Source organism: Melospiza georgiana, chromosome 1, assembly GCF_028018845.1.
Source record: "Melospiza georgiana isolate bMelGeo1 chromosome 1, bMelGeo1.pri, whole genome shotgun sequence".
Taxonomy (NCBI): domain Eukaryota; kingdom Metazoa; phylum Chordata; class Aves; order Passeriformes; family Passerellidae; genus Melospiza; species Melospiza georgiana.
The window spans coordinates 42,256,527-42,282,438 of NC_080430.1; the positions used below are offsets into that span (position 1 = coordinate 42,256,527).

General features: G+C 38.4%; 1 protein-coding gene across 1 annotated transcript; it reads right to left on the reverse strand.

The window, feature by feature from the left end:
* Window positions 1-312: 312 nt before the first annotated feature.
* Window positions 313-25,825, reverse strand: DYNC1LI1 (dynein cytoplasmic 1 light intermediate chain 1). Its single transcript, XM_058029640.1, has 13 exons — window positions 25,623-25,825; window positions 25,256-25,329; window positions 14,535-14,651; window positions 12,807-13,037; window positions 9,491-9,660; window positions 8,243-8,336; window positions 6,466-6,601; window positions 5,997-6,108; window positions 4,546-4,605; window positions 4,375-4,419; window positions 3,722-3,842; window positions 3,395-3,553; window positions 313-1,259 (listed from the first exon to the last, which is right to left on the reverse strand). Exons 1-13 carry the CDS (start codon window positions 25,787-25,789, stop codon window positions 1,147-1,149), a joined length of 1,599 nt encoding a protein of 532 aa, XP_057885623.1. The 5' UTR covers window positions 25,790-25,825; the 3' UTR covers window positions 313-1,146.
* Between the last annotated feature and the right edge of the window lie 87 nt (window positions 25,826-25,912).

Here is a 25,912-nt window from a genome sequence, read left to right on the forward strand (position 1 = left end):
ACCTTGGTCAACTACTACTTAGACAACACACTGCAGCCAGCAGCAGGATCCTTAGTCTAATGTGTGCTCTGAAAACACTGCAGCACAAACCACCCAAGTCAGATAAGCTAGTTTCACTCCTAGGAACAAACACTGCAGATTTATCCCCTTCCTTCCAGAAACAATGTTTTAAGGAAGTTTAAATATCTGCCACTGATGTTATTAACTGAGAGATGAAAATATAAAAGCATGTTTGAAGATGTTTTGCACCACATCCTTAGATGTAACTGTAAACGAACAAGAACACCATGGCTCCAATGAAAGTTATTTAAATTTGAATGCAGAGAATACTTTATTAACTGATTACAGTTTTGATGACCAATTTTAAACCGTAAGTAGTGTGGGAAACATAGTGGGGGACATTAAGGCTGAGCCATATATATATAGACAAATCTCGATACTGATATTCTGTACATTTAACCTCTGCTTTTTCTTTATACATCTTTTATTCAGTGTCTGCAATTAATCAAAGAGTAATAAACAAAAGAAAAAAAACCAAACCTGGCCACTAATTTAGTCTTATACCCGGAATGAATTTTTGCATGGGTTTTTGAATGCAGTGTAAATTTCAGTGGAGATGAAACAGATTTTTTTTAACCATATTCCCAATTAAGTGTTGAAGTATAACTGGAGTTTGTTGCTATTATAGATTTGTGCAATTATTTTTCTCTTTGAAAAACGAGCAGTCGTTCTCTCATGTAGAGGTTAAATCTATTTAAGATAGTATTAAACTTACCTAACAGACTGGGAAATCAATATAAATTAAGTGCCCGTGGTGTGTATCAGTTTTCTTGCTCTAAGCAACCCCTATCACTTAAGTGGACATACTTGCAATTTTACAGAATTACACTGACTTTTCAACAAAACCCAGAAAAAAAATTAATGTACTGGTTTTGCACTATGAGCAGTGCTTCTACACAATGTGATAACTGTTTTCCATCTGTACAGCTCCCTTTTGTAAAGTTGGGCAACACATATAAAAGAAAGACAGACATGGTTTGTGTTCTGAAAGATATTTCAGTTCTTTAGTTCCAGTCACTGAAGGAAGAGGCAGAGGCAAGTTTGAATTATCCCAGAAAACTGAACAATTGGTTTTATTTGGTGTCTTCAAGATGCTTCACCTTCTGTGGGAGATGTAGATGATGTAGGAGAGACCATTTCAGGTTTTCGTGAAATTCTGTCCAATTCTGCCTGAACATCTGTTAAAACTGGCTTCTGACCTACAAAATAAATGTGTATCATTCAGTCATGTTTATGAAAAGCCTATGGTATCTTCAATTCTCAAATCAGACAAACCCCAGTAATTGTTACTGCATGCTTTAGGTGCACAACTAAGGCATAAGGCCAAAACCCAAAAGAAACAGAAAGGAAACAGTAGAGAGAAAGTCACATCCTTTCATATTTCTGAAGAGTTAAAGTATAAAATAATAAATACTGTTAAGACTAGCAGTTATGACTGCTTCTACACAATTTTCTGTATAATTTGAATTTGAAATAGTAAAAATCAGTGGTTTCACCAAGCCCAGCAAAGCCAGTTCTGTGTACTTGATCAGCATAAACCTGACACCACTGCTCATGCATGCACACAGACCTGCAGATGGCAAATCCCTTTCTCTCCTCACCCACTTATCTCCTCCCTAACTTGAACTGGAACAAACATTTGTGCAGCCACACTCTAACCTAATTTAAGCTCAAAACACACCATTCCCCCCCACCTTTTTAGTTCCTACTCTTTAGTCTAGGCTTCTAGCCCACTATGTTCTATAGCACGAATGGAGGAGCCAGCATGGGAAAAGGCAGTGCAGGATTAGGACTCCAACACTGACAAGAGTGCACAGCATCAGTAAAAGAATGTTCTGACACATGTGCAGTTGTAGCAGCATTCCAGCATCCTTTCTGAAGATGCAAATTAACATGAACTATCCATAAAGATAATTTTGGCCAGATGTACTTTGCTGCTCTTCAAATCATTTAACAAAAGAATACTGTATTAGAATCAAAACAGCTAACATTCCAACTACTAAGTAGAAGAAATTTCCCAAAATTGCTGCTGAGGAAAAGGTAATTCTCAAATCCCAAACTGCTGTCTTAACAGACAGTTTTCAGATTTGAAGAGTAAGTGACACAAATATCACTAAATACAGACAGCAAACATTGAGGAAGGTGAAGAGGCCACATTTAAACCATGTTTGTTTGTATTTATGGTAATTCCTTGAAAACACAGTCCTTTCTGATGCTAAACTGGCTATAACCCTAACCCTTCATTTGTTGCATAGCAGGAAATATCTGAGAACTGTTTTGCTCCTTAATAATTAAATTTTGTCCTTAAAGTTTCTGCCACAACCCCAGACAGAACACTTTTCTGGAGTGCTGCCTCTGTTTGCTTGGCATCATCCAAACCTGCTGCCAGCCACTCCCCACAGGATTTTTCAGTGGGTGCTCTCTGTGCCTCATATTGCGTCAGCTGCATTTGTTTGAACAATCTCCATATGCTGTTCAAACTGGCACTGCTGGCTTTGCCTACAGCACATTAGGAAGCACTCAAACTTTGCTTAGCCCACTGAGTTCTGCACAGGCTAAAAAAAAACCAGGGTTAATCTACACAAAGTGTTAGTGGGAAGTGTGAAGTACCAATGAAAGACCAGCATTCTCCCCTAAGTGCAGCACTATTAACCTCTGGGGAAGCAGGAAGGAAGGTGTCTGTGGACACATGATCGTAAATAATACAGAAACATTTTAAATTGGAATAGCAAGAAATGCCAGTATAGTCCTGCATCTAGCTTTAGCACTGTCACTATTAAACTTTCTAGATTAATAGTAATTATTAATTGCTTCATATATAAACAGCTGTCAAAAGAAAACACATTAAGTATTTTTACAGGCCGTCACCAAACTCAAAGTGCTCATCACATCAGAGCTAGAACTCTAGTGAAAGAAAATTTAAAGCTATTTTAATACTGACAGTATTGTCAAAAAGAATCAGCTTGAAATACAGTCCTAACCTATTTAATTAAGGCTAGAAAACCTATTTAATTAAGACTAGAAGAGGCATATGGCATAAGCCATTTCATTGGAATGGTGGAAACAAAGGGAAAAAACAAGGAACTCATGCAGACACGATTCATGCTTAAACAACTACATGAAGATTGTTTCTTTGATCCTCTGAAAGCCACAAAAAAGCAATACTAAAGTGCTGTGAAAACAAAAGCAAAAAGCCAAAGAGAATATAAAAGCATATATATATAAAACCATTCAGTTAAATATAATAGTATTCATACTTTTGATAAACAAAACTAACAGGAACAATCCATCACTCAATTTAGATTGAGTCAATCTTTAATGTCATTAATCATACCTGACTTTTTTGCTGATGGTGGTAAGTTGCTGCCAGCACCTCCAGTCCCACCTCCCCCTGGACTGCCACCAACACCACCAGGGCCACCAGGAGAACCAGTTTTCTTGCTCAGGAGACTATTGAAGAAGTTGGCCAGGACTCCTTCAGATGTAGCTCCAGCTACAAGGGGAAGAAGGAAAGAACAACCACAACACAAAACCAACACAGATTTTCTAAGTAAATACTTATTTAATGTGTTAATAAATCTAAATAAGCACATTAAAGCAAGCAGGCAAAGCAAGTATTTTGCTTCTCCAGCTGCATGTGTGCCCTCACAAGAAAAGGTACCTTTCATATTGGGATCAATCTTTTTTGACCCAGTGGGGATAGGTGTAACACTGGCAACATTCGATGTTACAGATCTATTTGGTGTCCTAGGAGATCCACCAGGAACTCTTGGTGAGGCATCCTATTAAGAAAAAAAAAACAAAACAAAAAAAACCAACAGAACAACAAATCTGAAGTGTAAGAATAGATTAAATGAAGCATTTTGTTATTTCTCACAGCTCCTGAGCTTTTGTATTTTAAATGTAGTATCTCATGCAATTGAAACGAGATAGGATTACATTTTGCTGATTGCGTACAAGATTTTTCACACTTGTAGGACATTGTTAAAACTATTAACTTTGGTGTAACTAAAGCACAAGAGAAGATTTTAGTTTTATCCCCATGAGAAACCTGAAAATGCCTCTGGCCATAAATGCCTTCTAACATACAGAAAGGAAAGCCAGCACCTTCAAGCCATTGCTGTCAATACAAGTTGTCGTGACTCACTGTGGAGTGTCATAATTTGAGAGCACTATTTCATAGAGTCTTTAAATACTGTGTAGTTAAAAACAGTTAGTTCAAACAATATTTGACAGTGCAGATAAAAGCAACCCTCTAAATATATAAAAGTTAATGATTTTCATGTGATGATATTTAAAATTTTTGTTACTAACCACTGGCCTTCCTGCAGCAGTAGGTGGTTGTTTAGCCAACTGTGACTGAAAAAGAACAAACATACACATGAAGTGTTAGATATTACAGTGACTAAGAATGCAACCCCAAATTTATATTGGGAATGTTGTTAAATGAAACTCTTGTTGCTTGTTTTATAGATAGAAAATTACCTGCTGCTTCATAAGAAACACTTGGTCATCCTCTGCCACAATTTCTTTTTCATGAACAAACTGCAATACAAAAACATGACCATAAATTTGACTAAAAGAAGAAAAAAAAATAGGGTTTTTTATCTGCTGGTGAATATGACCAAAACATTCAATAATGAAGTAATGTCTAAAATACTCTGATTGCTGCATATCACGTTTTTCATATTTAAGTCTGCTGCCTCATGATTTCATTTAGGCCAAGTTAATTAGAAGTGAAATACAATTATCATTAACTCCTTTGACCTGTTAGGCATAAAGCTGTAGATACATTTGTAGAAAGACCTACTAAAAAGTTCATTTAATTGTTCAGTAAGGAGGAATTAAGTAAATGGTTATAAGGCCCATTCAGGGGTCTCAGGATCTGTCAGAAATGTTCATGGATGCACACACTCTGCATCATGCCCCCGTCTCTGGTAATTTATTGAGGCCTCATTTCAGTATTACTTTATAGGTAACTATGGCACACATGACTCTTCACCTATGTTGCATCACATTGGTGCAGGAACTGGACACAGACATCTCAGATCCCAGTTCTATGCATCAAATTGCAAGCACTCCCCTTCCAAATGAGCTCATCAAAATTTTTGCCCAAGCAAGCATGGCAAATATTAGTATCAAAGTTTATAATCCAGGCCTGAAGTTTATAACTGTGCAAGAGGATATATTGTCAGTTATATTTTCCTTGGATACCTATTTAAAATGCTTTGATATTTTCCCTAAAGATTTCAGAAAGGACATAGTATTAGTTTTCTCCATTAAAATAATTCCCAGTTGAAAATAAGATCAGTCACAAAGTCTTAACTTTGTTAGAAAAAAGCTATAGAAATATTTGCCTTCAATAACCTCCGAGTGCATGGGACTCCACTGCTGCAGGAATTTTGTTCAACAACCTCACATATGTTTACAGGTTGTTCTGTCAAGGCTTTTGTTAGATAGCACATTGGAAAATACACTGAATATATGCAGAAGCTGGTTGCACATGTTTATTTTTTATTTTACACTGTCTCAAGCTTTCTTATTTTAAATACTCCAAAAGAAACAGAAAGTATGAAATGATAAACAGCTCTGAGAAAAATTAAATGTTCTTAAAAAAAAAATAAAAACAACCTGAGAAACTGGTAAATCATGTTTAGGCTTTTCAATACCAAATATGCCTTAAAAGCAAAACAAGTGTATTTGTAGTCTTGAATAATGTAACAGTGGAAGAAAAAAAGCTGAAGAAGAGCTATACAGAACAAAACACATAATGATCTTTTTTGTTAACTAAAGAGCAACTTTAAGAACAAAATAAGAACACCACCCTGTGGTACATGACACTTTTGATAAAATGGAAGCATAGCATCAATGAAAGAGAAAAAACCTGCAGACAAATAAATAGCAAAGCAGTTAAATGCAAAGTCATCTCAGTGTACCTTTCTGACTGGTGGTTTTGTTATGATATCTTCAAAATTGTCATCTGCTTTTAGTGTCTGGAAGTTCTCATGCAATATTCCTATCTTCTTGTCATTATCCCAACCTGCAGGACTAGAGAAATAATTATTTGGCTTAAAATTCTATTGCTACTTCAGGTTATTCTTGCATGCACTCCTGAACTGCACCCAGCTGAGAGCCAGCAAAGCTGTCACAGTGCCCATTCTCCTATGCAAGCTGGTTATTGATCAGTATCAACAAGTAGAAACTAGTTCAACATAGCAGAAAAAATCACTGGGCTTAACATTTCCCTTTGGAGCAGTGAGTGTTTGTAATCTTCATCCACTGGCCCTCACCAAATTCCATGGAACTTTAAAAAGCATAAGCCAAAAAAAGGCTCTAAATGCTGCTTTAAAGTATTGCACAGGTACATTTTGTAAACACACACACATAACAGTGCAGGTAACTTACATAAATACAGCATCTTTTTCCACAACAACAGCTGGAACATTGAAAGGAAATCCGTACAACTTCTGGACTATATATTTATACACTAAATCAATGTTTTTGTTTTCTTTTACTGAAGTGTAAATAAGTGCTGCCCCATCTGAATAAACATGTTAAAGAAAACTCAGTTTAGTGGCTAGTAAAAGAAAATGAAGTAACCTTTAAACTATCAAAAAAGAGCCAGCTACTTTGCAGAATTTTGAAAGGGAATACAAAACCAAAGCAAAACAGGTCAAGTAACTTCCAACATTTCATTCTGAAATAAGCTATTAAGTAATTTAAATCAATCTTTTTTCTGCATTTCTTTTAGGCCAGCTCAACTGGTTTTCAGTAAAACTGAACTTTACTTGAACTGATTTTCAAGTAAAATTAAGGCTCTTCTCACTTTCAAAGCCCCCCAGTACCAATTGTTTCAATACAATGCCTTTAAAACAGTCTTCTGCTTTTAGTGAACAAAAATTCTCATGCCACATCCTTATATGTTCTCATTATCCCACCCTGCAATCACTGCAGCACTAACACTAGCAGCTTCAAAAATGCCAAAGACCTTCCACTTTTCCCATCTGGGTTTTTTTAATTAGGGGAACAAACTCTTACATATACAGTGATCTGCTTTTACAGGAAATGAAGGCATATGAGTTTACTATGTATCAGTTACTAAGAGACCAAGAGAGTGCTTAGTATTCTAGCACAGTTTGGTATCAAATTAACACATTATATGCACAGGATTAATAAAAGAGAGATTTTTTTCTTTGGGATTGTAAAAATACCAAATTGCCTAATTTATTTCTACATGCCTGCAATTCAAATCCTAGAAGAAACTTACATAATGCAGTCTGACTCCTATTCTGTGAAATTTAGAATGGAATTTCCAGTTGTACAGGGCATATGCAATCATGGAGGTTAATCCCTACTATTTTATATTCTTCTGCCACACACAAGAGTTACTACATAATTCCATCTTGAAAAATTAGGTCTTGGAAGCCCTTTGAAGGAAGTGCCATTTCAACTGAAATTTCTGGCTCTTGAACTAATTTTTCTATTCATCACCTGCTGTCCCTCCAATATAATTTAAACTTCCCTTCACCACAGCACAAATGATGACAAAATGTAGGCATGTTAGTGGCACCTAAAATCTAGATCTCAGCATGTCTATCTGATTAAACAACACTAGACAGTATTTTATACCCTTCTTCTAAAAAAATTAAGTTTAAATACAGTAATAGCACAGCAACAGCTTCTGTGCATTGTCCCTGTACCAATACAGTGGACTTTGCCTAGAGCAATTCACACTTCTTTCCTTCCATCCTAACCTCATCCTGTAGAATTACTGAACATGGAGGAGACTTCATATTTGGGACAAAATTAATAACATGCCTTATGTGCATCTGGAGCAAGAACATAGTTAAATGAATTATCTTGTTGTTATTTTAGAGAGCTTGTCAGCTGAGATGTGCTGTTCTGAGAACTGATTTTCTAAATGTGGAAATGGAGGCAATAAGGAAATTCATGGTAAGGGGACATACTAGAAACTGTAGTACCTCTGTAAAAAAGAAATACAAGAAAACCAAAAAATTTAATTCAATGTTGCCCATAGGGGTAGCTGAAGCAGACTGCAAGCTACAGTAAAAGAGCTGCATCCTACTTTGGTACAGACACAAATATTCTTTTAAGCTTGTCATAATTAATCTAAATGTTGACATGAGTAATTATATCATCTTTGTGATGTGTAAAAGGATACACTGTAAGCAAAACCGTCTGATATGTGACTGAATGAAGTCGAAGTGTTCATCTCTGTAGTCATGCTCTTTTTCCAGAACACTGATGGCATCACACTGTCAAAATAAACACAAAATTAATACACTGCTTCCAGTCATCTGCTAAAATAGCAGTGCTGCTACACATCCAGTTCACAAGGGGAAAGGGAGATGGAGTGGGGTGGGGTAGTGCACAGGAAAACAAAAACCTGCTAATATAGTTCAGAAGCACAATTGAACCTTTTTGGTTTTGATAATACATAACTGGATGTATATGGAGTCAGCATAACTTGAGAGTTCAAGTGACTGGAACTTTTCATTCACTCTCCCTCCCCACTCCAATGCATTCCCCACTCAAAATCTCTGTTGAAAACTTACCACTAAATGATATCACCATTTTTTACCCAATGTTTTTTACACACTGTGGCATTAAAAGACAGTGGATTTAATCTGGTTACTAACTAGCTCTTTCCAAAGGCAGGCAAAAGCAAAGAATATGGAAGCAGAAAAAGAAAAAAGGTGTGGGGGTGGGTGGAGAAAAAAATAGAAGGAAACTAGCAGGTGAGAAAAAAATGGTGTTCAAATGAGAGGGTTAGCCTTCCAGAGAGGGAACAGCATATGCATCAAAAGGTTTATGCCTTCCCTGGGGGCCAGCAGAGGCTGCAGAAGCAGTATGCTTAATGCCAATGAGAACTGAGGAGCTGGGGGGAAAAAACCAACAAAACTATATAAAAAAATAGCCACAGGAGAACCACACCATTGTTTTCTTTAATATGGTTACATATCTAACAAACCAAAACAGATCACATAAACACCCTAAGAACTGAGAACAGTTAAAAGTGCACTGCTTCACTAACTACAATTCTCAAAGAAAGTTATCTTCAGAAAAATATCAAAAATATTAAGAAAACCCACTATTTTCAGAATATGGAGGACTGTGGAAATCAAGGGGAAGTCTAGTTGCTTACTGACTACCTCATTTTTGTGAACAAAACCAGGTCTGAGGTATTTCTCAATTCCTTAAAAACTCATGGAACTAAAGGAAAAGCTACTTCCAAAATAACATTAAATAATGGGTTCCAGAAGATAACCAGACTTCAGTATTAAACACTTTTAAGGAGTTCTTAAGTGAGGTATTAGAATAACTTAATAACTGTGTGCTTCCCACCCCAATCCACAATTGACAGAATTACTTCAATAAAATATGCAAAAACCTAAAACATGAAACAAACCTTTGTACAAACTACTACTACTGGAATGCCTAAGTTACATGTTAGTGTATCTGCACCCAGGGGTAAAATCACACTGTCATCTTTGTCTTCCTGTAATGAAGTATTTCTTCTCTGTGGAGAAGCTGGAAAATCCTCGCCTGGTTCTATATACTCCTGGAAGTCTCTTACCACTGAAAGTAAAAAAAGTTACATTAAAACATCAGCTGCTTTATTATTTCAACAATGATTTCCACTGCCATTGATCTCTAGCACAGTTGATTCTCTAGCACTGTACTTCTGCATCTTGGTGTTGAAAAAACAGAGCATGCACCTAATCCTGGCTAGCTGCGGGCTCTGTGCAGCACAAGGGAGAACTAGCAAGTCTGAGATCTGCTGGATCAGCAGCCAGAAGAACATGATCAGATAAAACTGTCCATAAGGACAACATGAAAGCATATTTTTTTATCATTATGAAACCACTAGGCAGTTGCTACTAAGGATTACTGTTTGATCTGCTTCCTAAAGGACATAAGTTTCCTTCCATTCTTATGGCAATGTTAATGGAACAGTTTGTCAGAAAAAAACAGAATTCAGCCTCACACAAACCGCTTAGTTACTACTGTATACCAGGTTTTACTTACAGACCCTTTGTCCACACTTCACACTCTGTACAGTGACTCAACAGTAGTATAAACAAAAAATAATAGAGTACATAAACACTGGTTTTAACTAGCTTTATAATTACTAAATAGCATATTAAACATTTGGTATGCTTTAAAATGTCAGATATAACTTTAAAATGTAGCAAGCAGGGTAAGTTACACTCTAACTTTCCTCTGTCCTAATTCTTGTTGCAAATCCTTGTCATGTTCTGCTGCACACGCCCAAGCCTCAAATTACACAGTCACTTACTATTCCTACATCAGGGATGCCATGTGAGGCATAAAATGCCTTCATTTTTCACATCACATGTCCTGTTCCACACAGCAGAAACAAGGCTCTACCAAACCAAACCAAACCAAAGCACTGCCTACTATTCCACAAGTAGCACATCCTGATGCAGCACAAGAAGCCAGGCAGCAAGGCAGCTGAGCTGCACTGTGCACAGGGCCAGTGAACAACAGCAGAACATCCTCACTTCTGTGTTAATCCACTGCTACTGTCACTAAACTGACTGAAGCCCTCTGAGTTCATTCCTAGAAAAGCACCTGTGCAATTGACAGAGTAAAACTAATTTCAATGCCCCAAAGAGGAAAAATTATATTAGGCCAAGATTATTCCATTTTTCTGCGGATCTTGGAGTTCACAATAACAAAAAGCACATGCACAGGTTATCGTCTCAAACTGTCAACACTAATTTAGGGAATGCTGCTAATTCAAGTCTGCTCCAAAAAGCTTCTTTGATTAACTGAATGTATCTGAAACCCAGAGTTCTCACCACAACATGCCACTCTACAATGTCTTTCCTGAATAATATCCTGTCCTGGGATAATTGCATAAATCCTCCAGGGGACCCTAAAATTCCCAATGTGTATCACACTAATCTTTATGTAAGTAGGGAAGGCAGTAAAAAGGAGGATTAATTTAGTATATCACAGCTCCAAAACTGTGGAATACTACCTCAGGTCTTCCTTAGAAACACAATTTCATTAAACACAGATTAATTCAGTGAAGAGGAAGAGCTATTTCAACCCTTCACACACTGCTGCTATGTATCCACAAATGTCTTTCTGTATCAGTTCTAGTCCTCACAGGGTCTGTCTTTGAGTGAGTGGAGTTAAGCTGCTAGAAATGAAGACACACACAAACCCTCAGTAGATTTCAGTCCTGGTAGCAAGTTAAATCAGTTCTCAGGAGCACTGAGCTTGACACAGGAATCTAGCAGGATCCCGTAGCCAAAAGCCAGGCAAGCAATGTTCCCTCCCTCCTTTGGCAGAGTCAAGCTCCTGCCCGCCTAGCAATGCATGAAGTCACTTCACAACAGGATCAAAACAAAAACCAGCTTCCAGTCACATCTGGATTGTGTCCAGGGCCTCTGTTATACCCAATATTCAGATTACTTATATCTGTAAGAATTAGACCAGATGATAGAAAACCAAAGCAGACAAAACTAAATGGAGTAGCATTTTTTTCTTGACTCATTTAATTGCTTACATTTTCTGGATTTTGTAGTTTCTCTATTCTGTTCAGTCTGTAAAGAAGCAAAACTAACAGCTATACACCTTTGATAACATAGATACTGTATCCATACTTTCCAGCAAAATCCTATCCTGAAAGTGTTTGAGGGGATGTTTAATACACATGCAGTAACATCCAAAACCAAACCAAAAAACACATCCAAGAGAGCTCAGCTCCTCCCACCTAAACAACTTCTTGTGGAAGATACAATCCTTGAGGGTGATACTTCCCTCAGAAGAATCTCTCTCTTAAAGAGACAAACAAAACAACTAATATTTCCCATACCTCATTCCAGAGTATCTACAACTGTCACCTTACATTCCACTTCATGACAGCACAGCTACAACCTGCATTTCTAAATTAGCATAAGCACTCATTGCTTAAGAATGTACCAGTCAGAGTGCAACTTCAGACTTAAAAATAAAGTTTAATCATGGTATTTGATCTCAACACACAGCTTTCTCAAATCTCTTCCTTGTAGTAATTCACTGAGAGATGAATGGGAAAGACTCAAATTCTACTACCAGGGTTGCTCAAAAGTAATATGGAGCTATAATGTAAGTTCAGTCAGCCAGTTTAAGAAACCCTGCAAGACCTTTGTGTTCTGCAGGTTTAAAACTAAAAAGACAAGACACTGGCAGAGCAACAAATATATAGCTCTGTTAAAATCAATAATAATTACAATAAAACTCTTCAAGTGGAAAGGGCCCAGACATGGCCATGCTGCCATGAATCCTCTCAAAATTTACACTTTTGGTAGGCACAGAACATGTCCCAGATTCTCTAACTGGCTAACTACAGAAACAGTTAAGAAGCTGATGTAGTGATCTGCCTTTAAAAAAATAAATGAAAAATTGAATGCTTAGAATATTTTTTTGCTTGGTGAATCTTACCTAGAAAAATATATAAAAAGCAAGACTGTAATTTCAGCTGTGTTCATTCTGAATTTTTCCCCCCCTACATTGTTATTTTGTTAGAAAGAAGTACTAGTATTGTTCACATAGCTACTTGAGACTTATCTGAAGCTAAACTTGCTTGGTAAGTTCTAATTTTAAATAACACTTCTAAAGAATGAAAAGGACTGCAATGGAGAGATTAAATGGTGCAGAAAGCATTAAGCATATTTAAATGGATTCCCATGTATTTGCAGAATACTCACATTTTTGCTCCATTTCTTTCATTTCTTCAGGAGGAATTTTTAACTTGTCAATATGTTCTCTTACAACACTTGCCCATTTTTGTAAAGAATCCAGTGCAGTCCAAGGTCTAGACATGTCTACTACCAACATAACTAGAGTGTCCTTTAGAGAGCTTGCCTCCATTGCAAATTTGAGAAGACCTTTGTGATACAGGTCACCATCCAAAATCCACACATTACATCTTGTTTGGTCTACAAAAAAAAAGGAAAAACATTTAATGAGATTTACTTGAAACACATCACTCCATAATGGCTACTGAATGTTCTTTGGACATGTGAAATACAAGAAGAAAGCAGATGATGTTTTATCAGTCCACTGAACACACATAATGACACAGCAATCTGCAGCTTGTGGGGAGACAAGCTCCTTGCCTTTCAAACTCTGATGTTTAATGGCTGAGAACTGAAGATCTTAAATACATTATCTGAAAGGGAGGACCCAGAGAAAGCATTCAACATTTTCAAAATAGTTGTTCACCATTTTTGAGTAGAAAAATGTTTTCTTCAACATGCAACTTCAAAAAGAAAAAGTGGGTGAATTCAGTCATCTTCCTGCAGCTGTTGGCCTGCTCAGCTCTCAAGGATTGCCATCTCCCCTTCAAAACTCCATCTGACATGCTTGGCTAACTCTTAAGAGTATAGAATATACCTCAGCCACTCAAAAAATCTGAAGAACGGTAAGATTTTAATGACTGAGTTTGACTTAACAGACAGTTTACTCTTCCAATTTGCAAAAGGACAATCACCATACAAATAGACCATCCTACTGTTTTTCCCCCTAAAAATACCACAATACTACAAATTCACACTCGTACAGTAAAAGAAGAGATGTTGATTCAAAATTAGTTGGCTTCATTAATTACATTTCCTTTCAGGTAAATTTTTATTACCTGTTACAGAAGTTCTGAGGAAGACATTTAAAGCAAACTCCCAACCTTCTTAAATCTGGTTCCAAGCCATCTTTGAGACCAATACCCAGACATGAATGTCAGTAAAGCAGGTGATTTCAAAAAAAAAAAAAAAGGGCCAACTTCTTCTAGTTCTCCTTCTACATGTTTGGGATTTTTTTATTTTTTTATAGTGGGAGTTCCCATTTTTCTCCAAAGCTTCCAGTATATCCTAACATCCTGTAACTCCAGGTACTGGGATATTAAATAGGATCTTAAACATATTTTTTCCTTTCTAACCATACCTTCACTCAAGTTTTTGGGTTTTCTTGTTTGTTTTTTAAATCTCCTTTAGCACTGTGCACAATTTCCTACCCATCAGCCAATGACAGTAGTCTTGCAGATTGTGTGCCAGCAAGACAAAGGTTTCTCTGCAGGTTCAGGATAACTGCTTGCCACAGCAACTGAAATGGAAGATAGAAGCCTGGGCACCTCCTCCTCTAGGCCTGAGGAACACACATCTATTCAGAATGCTGCAGCTAAGTCTGCTTCCCTGGTCTTTTCTTTTTAGCTTTTTCTTTTGACAGGTTCCTCTCCTCCTCTACCACTTAAGTGGTCATTCCTGGTATCTACCGGAGAAATTACACAGACTAAATTCCTTATGATACAAATCACTTCTGGCATAAGCTGGATTCCTGCATTCTATAAAGACAAAAAAACATCCCACTGTCATTTCAAATATCATACTACTGAACCATTGCTTTCAAACTGGTTTAAGATATTGTTACAAATACAGACTCACCATCTCGGTCTTCATCATGCACGTTTAAATACAAATACTCCATTCCTCTTCCTTTTTTGTACTCCTCTATTCCTTGAATTTTTCCTATTAAGCTAGTTTTACCTGCTCCATCTTCACCTGGAGAGACAGAAGTAAGATACCACTCAGTCTTTAATCACAGTTACATATTAAAAACCACCTGGGGCAAGAAGAAAACCATATCCTAACAGGGTGGCTGAGCTCATTAGAGTTTTGAAACACAGCAGGTTTTGCCCAAACCATCCATCTGTTCTAAGTGCATGTTTCAGCTTCAAATAATATTTCTACTTATTGATAAATGCATTTATACCACCAATTGTGCAACCTGAAATAGGCTCTTATACCCATCTTTAAAAGGATATGTTAAGGAGCAGTTAAGCACCTCAAACAATTTCAGTCTTTCAGCTACAACCAAATTAGTAATAAAGTTTTTCTAAAGTAGAGTTTAATTCAGAGTAAACTCCTCTTAACAGTTCAGAACTCTCTCATTTCAAACAGCACACTGAATAAAGCAAATCTGTTACCTCAGCTTTTATGAACTGGTTTCTTTGAATATTTTCTCTGTTACAGATCTCAAGACACCTTAAAAAGAAGTGACAAATCGGAAGCCCACTGCCTTACAGTACATGTGTGTGTGTTTGTATAGCATAGAGATAAGCTTGCAATCCAGATCCATTCACTCCTCTCCCCTCCAAAGGGAGCCTGGATAACCACTGAACCTTACAGCATATGCACAATGTAAACACCACAACTACTGCCAGAGACCCTTCTTGAAAAACTTCATTTGTAGTCACAGCTCTCAGAGTTGGAAAACTTCATGTGCATTTTTTCCAGTTCAAAAGAGTAATCAAGCTGAATTTGGACACAAAGTAGGGGTTTGCCAGTTTGGTGTTTTCTCTTATTTGCAGAATGATGAATATGTAACAGACATTACAGAATTCTTGAAACTCACAGCTTATAAAATTAAGGTTAATCCCAAGTTCCCAAGAAGCACGTTATTATTTTGTGTCAAACAGAACATTTTTTCCCAAGTCTCTCCTATAGAGGGAGAGTCTAAACACATGCTACTAATCACATAACAAAGACAAAAATTCAAGGGCAGTAACTTTCACTGCTAAACATAATGACATTTTCCCTTTAAAGAGAACTGACCATGCTCTTATAGATGTCCCTCAATGGAATGAACATATTTTAAATGAAATATATTTTGAGAAAGAGAGAGAGAGAAATAAGATCAGAACTGAAGTTTGAAGTCTAGTTAAGTATAGACAAGTTAAATGAAAAATGAAGTTGTATCCCTTTAACTTTTCCACAATTTAAGGGTTCATTTGTGAGTTCCTGTATTAAATCAAGATGTACCTGAGCAAACAATTACAGCTAGTTTTAAATAACCATTGAAAAGCAGTATTACTTTCTAGTCATACATCAAGCTTTTCCTCTTGCAAAAATATCTTTTAAATAATTCTGATGAAAAATAGGAGAGTTCAAGCTTCATCACCATAGATGAATTACAATTCTTCCTCTGCCCTCACCTCTGTACTTATCCAAGCTTCTTGAAATTGTCATGTATGAATAACTGAGAAGACTTTATTCACTGCTGCTCTGACAAGTTATGAAGCTGCTTTAACTTTGCCAACAATGTCTGTATGATTCATTGAGCTATTTTACCTTTCTGAATTGTTAGCTTCAATTAATGCGTGCCAGCAGCAGGCTCAATAGGTAAGACAAATCAAAATTTGTTATTCCTTTTAATGAGGGGTTGCACTTAAGAGCTTTCTGAGTTTCTCAGAACAGATGGCTTCCAGCTAAGTTCTTTTGCATACTAGAGTTTGATTCACACGGGTGACAATGAAGATTTCAACTTGCTTGAATTTGGGAAGCTTTATTATCTCCTCTGTGTATACACCAGTTCTTAAAGTAGCTGCAAGATGTCTAAGAAACTCCTGCAGTTGTAAAAGATTCTGCCCCTGATAAAAGATACATTCAACCAGTCTGAACTAAACCATACTTATACAGATGCTAATATCTAGAAAACTATTGGTACAAAGTGCTCAAGCTAAGCAATATAGGCAAACTTGAAATATACTTCCCACGAGCTTCTTACTTGTCATGGCTCTGTGTTATGTAATTTCCTCTCCAAACCCGTATTTCCAAATGACTAAAATAAATTGGAGTTCAATACTGTTAAATTAATACCTTATGGCAAAGTAAGAACTGGAATTTTATTTTTCCTTCTACACTGAAAGAAATTTTACCAGTCTTACAGCACAAGACAAATTGATTTGATGTAAAATTAGTACCTCTGGACACATATGCACACACAGCAGTTATTTCAGCCTTCCATCAGTTCCTTCCAAGAACAACTTGAATTTAATCTGTTTCATGAGGAAGCCTGTCTATTCTCTTGTCCTTAGCAAATACTCACACATTTCAAAACATCAAGACCAGGCAGGTGGATCACTGACACACATAACAGTGCTGTACAAGTTACTGCACGAAGAGAGCGGCACTCATCTTTCATGAGGGAAAGCTGCAATGATGCATCAGTGAAGTCTGAAGTTAGTAATACATAAACCAACTAGTTTACAAACAGGATGACCCACTTGCAAAGGTACAAAATAGCTGCCTAGTCAAATGTGCCATACCTCATAGGAGGTCCAGAGTTCTTGACACATTTAAGCCAAATTAGAGTCAGTATTATTTAAAAAGCTGGGAGGAAGTAAAAACAGGATCATCACTTATGACACAAGGACTTCCTCCTTTTTGCCCAAACAATTGATCATAAAGGTGAGGCAAAGAGAACTGTCTGGGCCAAGAGAACAGTTCATAACAGATGAACTGTTTCATGTTTTATGAACAGATTCATAAGAATACTTTGGGGTGTAAGGGACCTCCAAAGGTCAGCTAGTCCAACACCACATTAGTGAAACCCAACATGTTAGATCTGAGGTTTCATCTACTTCTGCTTTCTATGTGCAGTATGTTGCATATACCTTTTGAAATCATAACAACTGCAAATGTATTTGTATCCTTGTTATTATTTTTTCCCAGCCTAGTCTTCAATAGAAAACACTTGAAAAGTCAACACACTTTGAATATACTCAGTTATGGTGGGAAAGAGCAGCAGCAGATTTTTGCTTTGTAACTACTCTTCAGCAACAATAAAAACCAGAAAATCTTAAACCAGTGTTTATCTAAAACTCCTAGGTAGTTTTTAGAAATCTTGAGATCAAATTAATTCTAAGTGCCAACTTTTAAGACTTCTCAAAACTCAAACATTTTATTGTAATGCCTTTACTATTTACAGAATCTTCTCTCAGAGGAAAGGGTAATACATGTGAGGAAATTAAAGTCTATTAGCTGTTGTAGGTTTGATTGATAATGCACAACATATCAATACAGCTACCATTAACTGCTGCCTGGGACATATACAAAAGTATGTATGTTCAGAAAAAATGTCAACCACAATACATATATACTCACATATGGCCTTCCAAATTACAAATCTTAACACATTTAACATATTTACCTTATTTTTTTTGTGATACCTCTACAGTATATGAAAAAGTAATGCTGCTCAGTATCAGACAAAAGGAAAATTTCATATTCGCTAGTTGCAAACACCACTGCCTATAAATATTATGAAACAATTTTTTTTCAATTGCTACTGGAGCAATAGAGAAAATAGAGCTTTATGCACCTTCAAGAATAATGACCATCATCCTCCACTTCATTTCAGAATTTTGGAAAATCCTGTAGCTTCTTTATTTTTAACAGTGGGATGGATAATTAAATTAACAACTGACTTCCATATATAAGCTCACAGAGCAAAACATTTCTGACACAGCATTTCTGATATAGCATTTCAAAGTAGAATAAAAATCAGGTAGATTTTGCATCCTTCTTTTGCAAATAACAAAAAAAATACCTCCTTTTGCAGAGTAAATACTAAAGAACAAGATTTCTCCATTATACCAAACTGCACTCACATATTAATACAACAGTGAGGAAACAGAAGTGATGTTTCTAGCAAGCGGTTCTATGCAAAGCTGAATACAAGTAAAAGGAAAACAACAGATTTAATTTTGCACAGAAGTCAGGCTAGGAAGCAGTTGAAACAAAGCCAAACCAATCTGCTTACACACAGTACTTCACTGTCTTGTTAACAAAATGGAAAGTCTTATACTCAACTAAACAAATGCTGTCACATTTTTATCCACACACTGCCACTACTTCGTTCCTCTGATGAGCTCCAGTTTGGGGTTGTGAAAGCTCCTCTGTCCAAGGTGCTACTCCGTTCACAAAACAGATTTTGAAAACATCCTTCCTGCTGCTGCCCCCAAACATATAGGAAACTGTAACAATAGAAATCCTTCCCAGCCTCCTCCCTTCTCACTACTCCAGGCAAAAAAACATCTTTGCTGAGCAGAAAAACAAGTATCACTAAATGTTCTGCCACAATACAGAATTTAGCAGAATGGTGCCCCCAGACAGGAAGGGTGGGCAAAGAGGTGAGTGAGTCTCCTTCTGTAAGTGCAGGCAAACAGCATTTATCTAGGCCCTGCTACGCCAACTGTTCAGCCATAAGCTATTACATTAGAGAGGACTTAGGCTCTCCATTACAGAACTTCCTCAAACTTTCAATTAACATTTTCAAATTCATAATATTTACTACTCATGGTACTTCCACACTTCTTGCAGTTTAGCAAATGAAAAGATAAGTAGAATGTCACTGGTCCTACAACTAGACATTTCTTAAAGAAATCTGTACATGGAAGAACAATGTGTTATCTGCAGGACAGACATGAGCTTTGACTGTCTGTTTAAATTTTTTCTCCATTGTAAAGTGTCCATTGTGTTTAAAATATGTCAAGGCAAAGAAGCAAGAAGTGAAGACTTCTTTTGTGTCATCAGTATTGGTAGCATGCCCCTCTTCAGTCCAGGACTGTGATTTTTTTTTAACAGCTCTTTGAAAAACCCTTGATACCTTACTTGTTTGTAGTCTATAATCCTAGTGGTTCCTTGAAGGAAGTTTTGTGTTTGCATTTTAAATCCATCAATTAAAATTCAGCTTGATATGGGAATTCTACAACTCATCTCTAAAAAAATCATGTTCAAACAACACCAAACAAAACCAGAAGTAATGGTCCCAATTAACATCTGCACGCCCCACATCCCCAAGCATGCTTTTGTGAATCAGCTTTATACTTTTTACAATGCAAAAGACAGCTTCTGGGTAGAAAAATTCAGAACATTCAATATCTTTAGCATAAAATATTGAGTATTTTTATTAATTGGAAAAAATCTATCTTGCTTAAGTATGATAGAATAAAGCCATCAAGTCTGAACATGAGTTACTGAATGGGGCTAAGATGCCTTCCCAGAATCCCAGAGCAATCTCTGTTCCATACCATGTGGAATGCCCGAATCCCAACACAGTGGTGTAGAGACAGAATGATCTTCTTCCTACTAGAACCAAACACATGTGCACCATAGCTATTTTCAAGATAAAATACTTGTCACAAGCTAATAACTGCCTTTTCTACAGCTGCATATTAGTGAAAGAAGCTTGTTTACACATTTTGTACTAATTGAAGAGAGTCTTTTACAGAACAAGACCAAAATAATCAGAGTAAGCCAAATTTAGTTTGCTTTCAGAGAATTAAAGAACAAAATTCATGATGCTGAGGAGAGCATACAATCTCTCAAACCAACATGGAAGCTCACAATAAGTAGGCCATAACAAGTTTACTAATAACTTCTCACTAAACTTTCATTTGCTCATTGAATAAAAATTGTCTCCTTCTCCAAGTTTATTTTACTCTGCCAGATAAGTCTTTCCCCTCACATACTATTCACTTGGTATATCTGTGACACTGAAAAATTAAATAACTTTTCTGAGGAGCTCCTTAATTGCACTTCAGCCTTTCAACATGACAGAAAGCAGATTGCAGACAACTCTTCCAGCAAGTCTTTAGCCATGTCCTGCACCACAAGAATACATGGGCTGACTGTGGAAACAGGTACAGCAGTAATGGTGCTACCTGTGCTTGGAGAGACCCACAGCCAGAGAAAGGCAAATATTGCCAAGAATTCTGCAGTGACTATGAACAGCACCCATTCCTAACTCAGTCCTTCTCCTTTAACATAGTAGGAAGTGTCTAGTTATTTTATCCAGGTTCACTACCAAAATAGAATAATCCCATGTTACTATCCACGGGACACCTTTATTGGTACTCCTGCTATTAACCTGCCTGGAGAACACAGAAGCACAGTTCCTTTCACTGTTCTTCACCTTTGGAGCTATTTCTGAGATAGATCAGTACCCAGCAGCACCTCTGACAGCAAGGAGACAAACTAAAATAAATGCAATTCAAGAATTTCAGAACTTTCCATGCTGTTCTAAGTTACTTCTACTACACAACATCCTTGTAATTCTGGATTTTTGAAAGGGTATTATAGCAGGAAGGGCATAACAAAGAAGTACTACTTAATTCTAAAAAAATGTAGCTACAAAACAAGCAATTAGAATTTTATCTAGGTCATTGCCCCTTCAAAACAATTGACACTTTAGAAGCATAACTCTGCTGACCTAAACACAATTTGACTACATTTGCAAGGCTTTCATTGCCTGCAGAAGGTGAATTAGTTGCAAGAAGAGGACAAAAAGAAACCCTCTGAGTTAACTTCTGAAGCACTAGGGAATATTTGAAATATATTTGAAGAAAAGTACTTGAAATTAATAATATGGACATTATGAACAAGCAGTATTTTATCAGTTTCAATGATTAAATGACAACAATGAAGCTGTCAGCTTTTTGAAAAGGAAAAATAAAAGAGAAACTAATTTTTATAGTATTGAGTACAAATTTAAGTAAGCAGATTTTATACCCTCACCAAAATTTGCTGTATTAAAACTTAATTTTTGAGTTCTTCATATTCCACAGGTCCACTAGAAGAAAGCAACAAGCTAAACCTGCTCTTGAAGATATGTAGGGAATGGCTGTTATTTCAGAAAATGGTCCATGTACACACAGAAAAGTGTACCTGAAAATCAGCTGTGGATTTGGCTTCTTTCCAAGCATCCTTACAGCCACTGGACAGGAGCAGAGCTCCACGGTTCAAACAAACAGCCCTAGCCCTGGGAAGTGAGATGTCTGGGGTAAAGAGAAAATGTGGACATGAGGCAGCTGAACTCTCCCTGCCCATTAAACTCAAAGCTTTTATCATCAAATGCATAAAAACCCAAGTCCACTAGAGATTGTGCAATACAGACACACAGTCAGGCACACGAGTGTCACTGGATGGCTTGACATTGTTAAAACTTCAGGCAGAGAATATACTGTGCTTCAGAGACAGAGGAATGCACGAAACACAAAGCCAGATCGAAAACAACCATCGAATTCACTTGCCAGCTGGAAGCCTGTGTGCTGTGCATCCTGGAATGACTTTGAACATTGCTGCTTGAATGCATGCAGCAGTTCATTGGACACATTATTAGTTCAGGTCTCTGAATCAGGCCTCCACACATTCTACAGCACTGTGGACTCCATTCAGTCTGCAATGGTGAGATGTCAGCTGCTCCCCTCTACCCCACTCGCTGATATATCAGAAAGGGAATGAACAGGAGAGCTCCCAGCTATAAGCATCAGTTTTCCCATCACAAAAAGCATCTCCTGTGAACAACTACCTTTATTACACAAGTGAGCAAAAGACAGTCCATGAGAAGAAGAAAAAAGAGAAAAAAAAATTAAGCAAGAGCAACAGTAACACTGCTTCAGCTATCTACAAATGTAGCTAGAAATATCAATGAGAGCACTCAATTTCCTTAAGAAAGCATGGACATTTTACATTTTCTGCTGGTACAGTTTGCTAAACAAGGTAGCTATGGCCACTATGACAAAACTACCTAGGAATCAGAGCATAAAGGAGTTACAGTAAAGTTTAGAAAAGCTTGCACTTTTATTATTTGTTCATACCACAGAAAGATGAGAAACTTTCATGCCACATCTGGTGCCAATCAGAGTTTAAGCTTTAAAGAATAATAGTTATTGAAAAAAATGTCTGCAAGTGGAACAACTTTGGAGAAGTAAAACTGTAAGTCAACTAATTTTGGGCTGATTTTGAGCAAATAATTACCAGCATTATTTGTTAACCTTCGCTTCACAAAACTATGTGCCGTATCTAGAGATTAACATTTGGCATTCCAGTCTCTTTTAGTTAGATAACTCCAACTGCTTTCCAGGTTCTTAAAACTGAGATGTTAACACAGCTAAAAATAAATACTGAAATAGCAGAATTAGCATGCCAGACACAGACAGGTTCCCAGAACAACTAGGCATACAACTTCATGCACTGTTTGAAAAATAAAAATGCTGTAGGCAAATTAGAAAACCTGTCCTAGCAAACAAAAGAAACTACATGGTGGGGTTTACCAGCTGGTTTTTCAGGGTGGGGCCATGAGATGTTGGAGGTTTAAGGGATTTTTTTAATGCAATTTATATTTAAAATAAGCACTCATTTGTTACTATAAATAATATTTCATCTGGCAAGTTTTGACCAATATGACTGTTTATAAAGTAAATATTTGCCTGCCACAAATTGACTGAAAACCATCAAGATGCTGGTCAGCTTTACACCTTTTCCTCAAAAGTACTGGAAGTATAAAGAAACTGAAAATAATCATGCCAGGAAGTGCTCTGTATTAGTAACAAAAGTTAGTACAAAACTATCTAAAGGAACAAAGCTTGAACATAGAGAGTTTGATAACAGAGAAACTGTAAACACAGTTCAAGAATCCAAATAGACAGAATTTCACATACTGAATCTGTCCAATACAGAATACATAAGACCTCTCCTTTTCCTGTGATGTGGTGTGCTTCAGGAGAAGCATCATGACTTGCAAGTGAACAACAAAGATCAGGTATTCTCATGAAAAACATGCCCATGGTTTTGGACTCTGGCCAGTCCTCAGATCTAGTATTCTTTTTCCTAAATACGTGCCACATTTGGGGGGTTTAAAACCCCTCTTGGATCAAGGCCTTCCATGAAAACACAATTCCTAAGCAAGAATTAGAATTTCTTTTATAAATCTGTACATTTTCCAAAAACATGCATCAATCAAATAAAGGAAAAAAGGTACTAATTACATTAAGCCTTTCTATGAGCTCTACATAAATGATAAGAAATACATTTCTATACAACAGGTTGTACAGCACAAACTAAATGAGCATTTGGAAACAATCTATGCTATCCTTTCTAGCTCTGAAGGAAGAAGCCTCCAGTTACTGAGCACTAAGGATTACCTGACTACGAACAGAGGGGAAAAACAAACAGTGTAATCTTCTTGACAAGGATCACAGCTTGAAGAAGAATCTTCCAACTTCAGCAAGGACAATCATCCAATTTAGGTTCAAAGTGTCACATAAAATGCTATCAATTGTTATGAAATATTTCCTTTGTTTAATATCACTGCAACTTCCAATCTCAATATCCTACTTAATTACATAACATACAAAGCAACAAATTAAAGGGTAGTAAGTCTTGTAAGAGCTTCAGAAGACCATGCTATCATCCTTGCACAGTGTTCTCTTTCTCCTTCTCAGTTTTAAGTAACCACTCAGCTTATCAAAACAGGAAGAAAAGGATCACAGTGATTGCTTTAGGATTACAGAGGGGAAAATAAAAGCCTAACTCGAAGAACCTCAAGAGAGTATAAGCCACAAGACTATGCAGAATCATAGTGTGTACAGTCTGCAAGAAGATCTTTACTGAGTTTTAACCCTGTTTTCAAATATTAACACAGTTCTTTCTGAGGACAGGGAGGTTGGCAAAACGAACAGAAAAAGCAGCTAGTTATAAATCCATACAGCTGGACTCATTATATTGTCTACTGGTAATAGTATTTAATAGTCTTTCAGGAAAAGCAAAACAAAGCAAAATAACAAAAAATCACACCACACTAATAATAGTACTAATAATTATTCATACACATACACTTGAGAGCATCCATTCCTCTCTCTCCTCCACGAAGCTCTTAATTTTGACGTATCATTTTCCTTCATGAATTGCAGCTGGGTGTCTCATTACCGCCCTATCAAAGTCCCCTTCCGTACCTGTCACCTTGCCGAGGCCCGGCTGGACTAAGGCCCTGGGTGGAGATGCCGGGGCGGCAGCGCTGGGTGCGAGTGGGCAGGGCAGAGCCCGCCCGGCCCTCCCCGCCCTCGGGCCCGCAGGCAGCACCGTCATTGATGCCGCTCGGGCCACGGAAGCGTTTTTGTGTCCGCATGACACACCGCAAGCGCCGGCAAGCGGCACCGCCGGCCCCGGGAGCCGCACGCCCCCCGAGCAGAGACAATAACAGCTCCCCATCCCAGCCATCCCCGCCTATGGAGCCACGGTGGGGGAAGGACAGTAGGGTATTATGGCGAGGTACCTACGATGAGGGGCGTATCTAAAGCATCTGTGGACAATCACCAAAATGAAGCAAAGCCCATGCAAGGGAGGAAGCAGGAGGGCTAAGGTAGCGCCTTGCCACCCATCACTCCCCCCTCCCCTCGGGGCGCTGAACAAGGGAAGCCCCAGGCACTCAGGAGAGGGCTCAGGAGCCAGCCTGTGTGCGGCGGGGATGGGGGCAGGATCGGGATGCTTTGCTCAGTCAGTGTGCGGAGGGGAAGGCACAGGGATCAGGATGCTTTCCTCACCCAGCAGGAGGACGTTCTTCCCCGAAGGCAGCTTGGAGCGGGAGCGCGTGGACACCTCGCTGAGGATGCAGGACCTGGCACGGAAAGGCGACAGCGCTTAGGAAGGGTCTCCCGCTTCCTCCCGGTCCCCACCCTCGCCCATCTCCTGGGGATGGGGGGGGGCTACGGCATGAGGGGCGGGGGGCAGGGCAGGAGCTGCCACTGCCAAGGGGAGGTGCCCCCCCCAACTCAGTGACTGGGAGGCACTGAGAGCCACCGGGGGCGGGGGGATATTCCAGCCCCTTCCCCTCGCCCCCCGCAGGGCACCGAGGCGCCCCGAGGGCGGCGGCCAGCGCGCCCGGGTCCGCGGGGCGGGGCGGGCACTCACCAGAGGTTCTGCCCATCGTCCTCATCGCCCGCCCGCAGCTCCGCGTTGTTGTTGTTGGCCGTGGCCGTAGAAGCGGCGGAGGAAGCAGAGGAAAAGCTGGCAGCCGAGCCGAGCCCGGAAGAAGAAGAGGAGCCGAAGGAGCCAGCTCTCCCCACCGCCGCCGCCATCTTCGCTGCTGCCTCCTCCTCCCTCCCCTGCCCCGCCGCCTCCCCGGGACGCGGAGCGGGCGGCGGCGCCGCGGCGCCGGCGGGGACCCGGATGTTGGGGGGGCGGGGCCGGGGCGGGGGCGG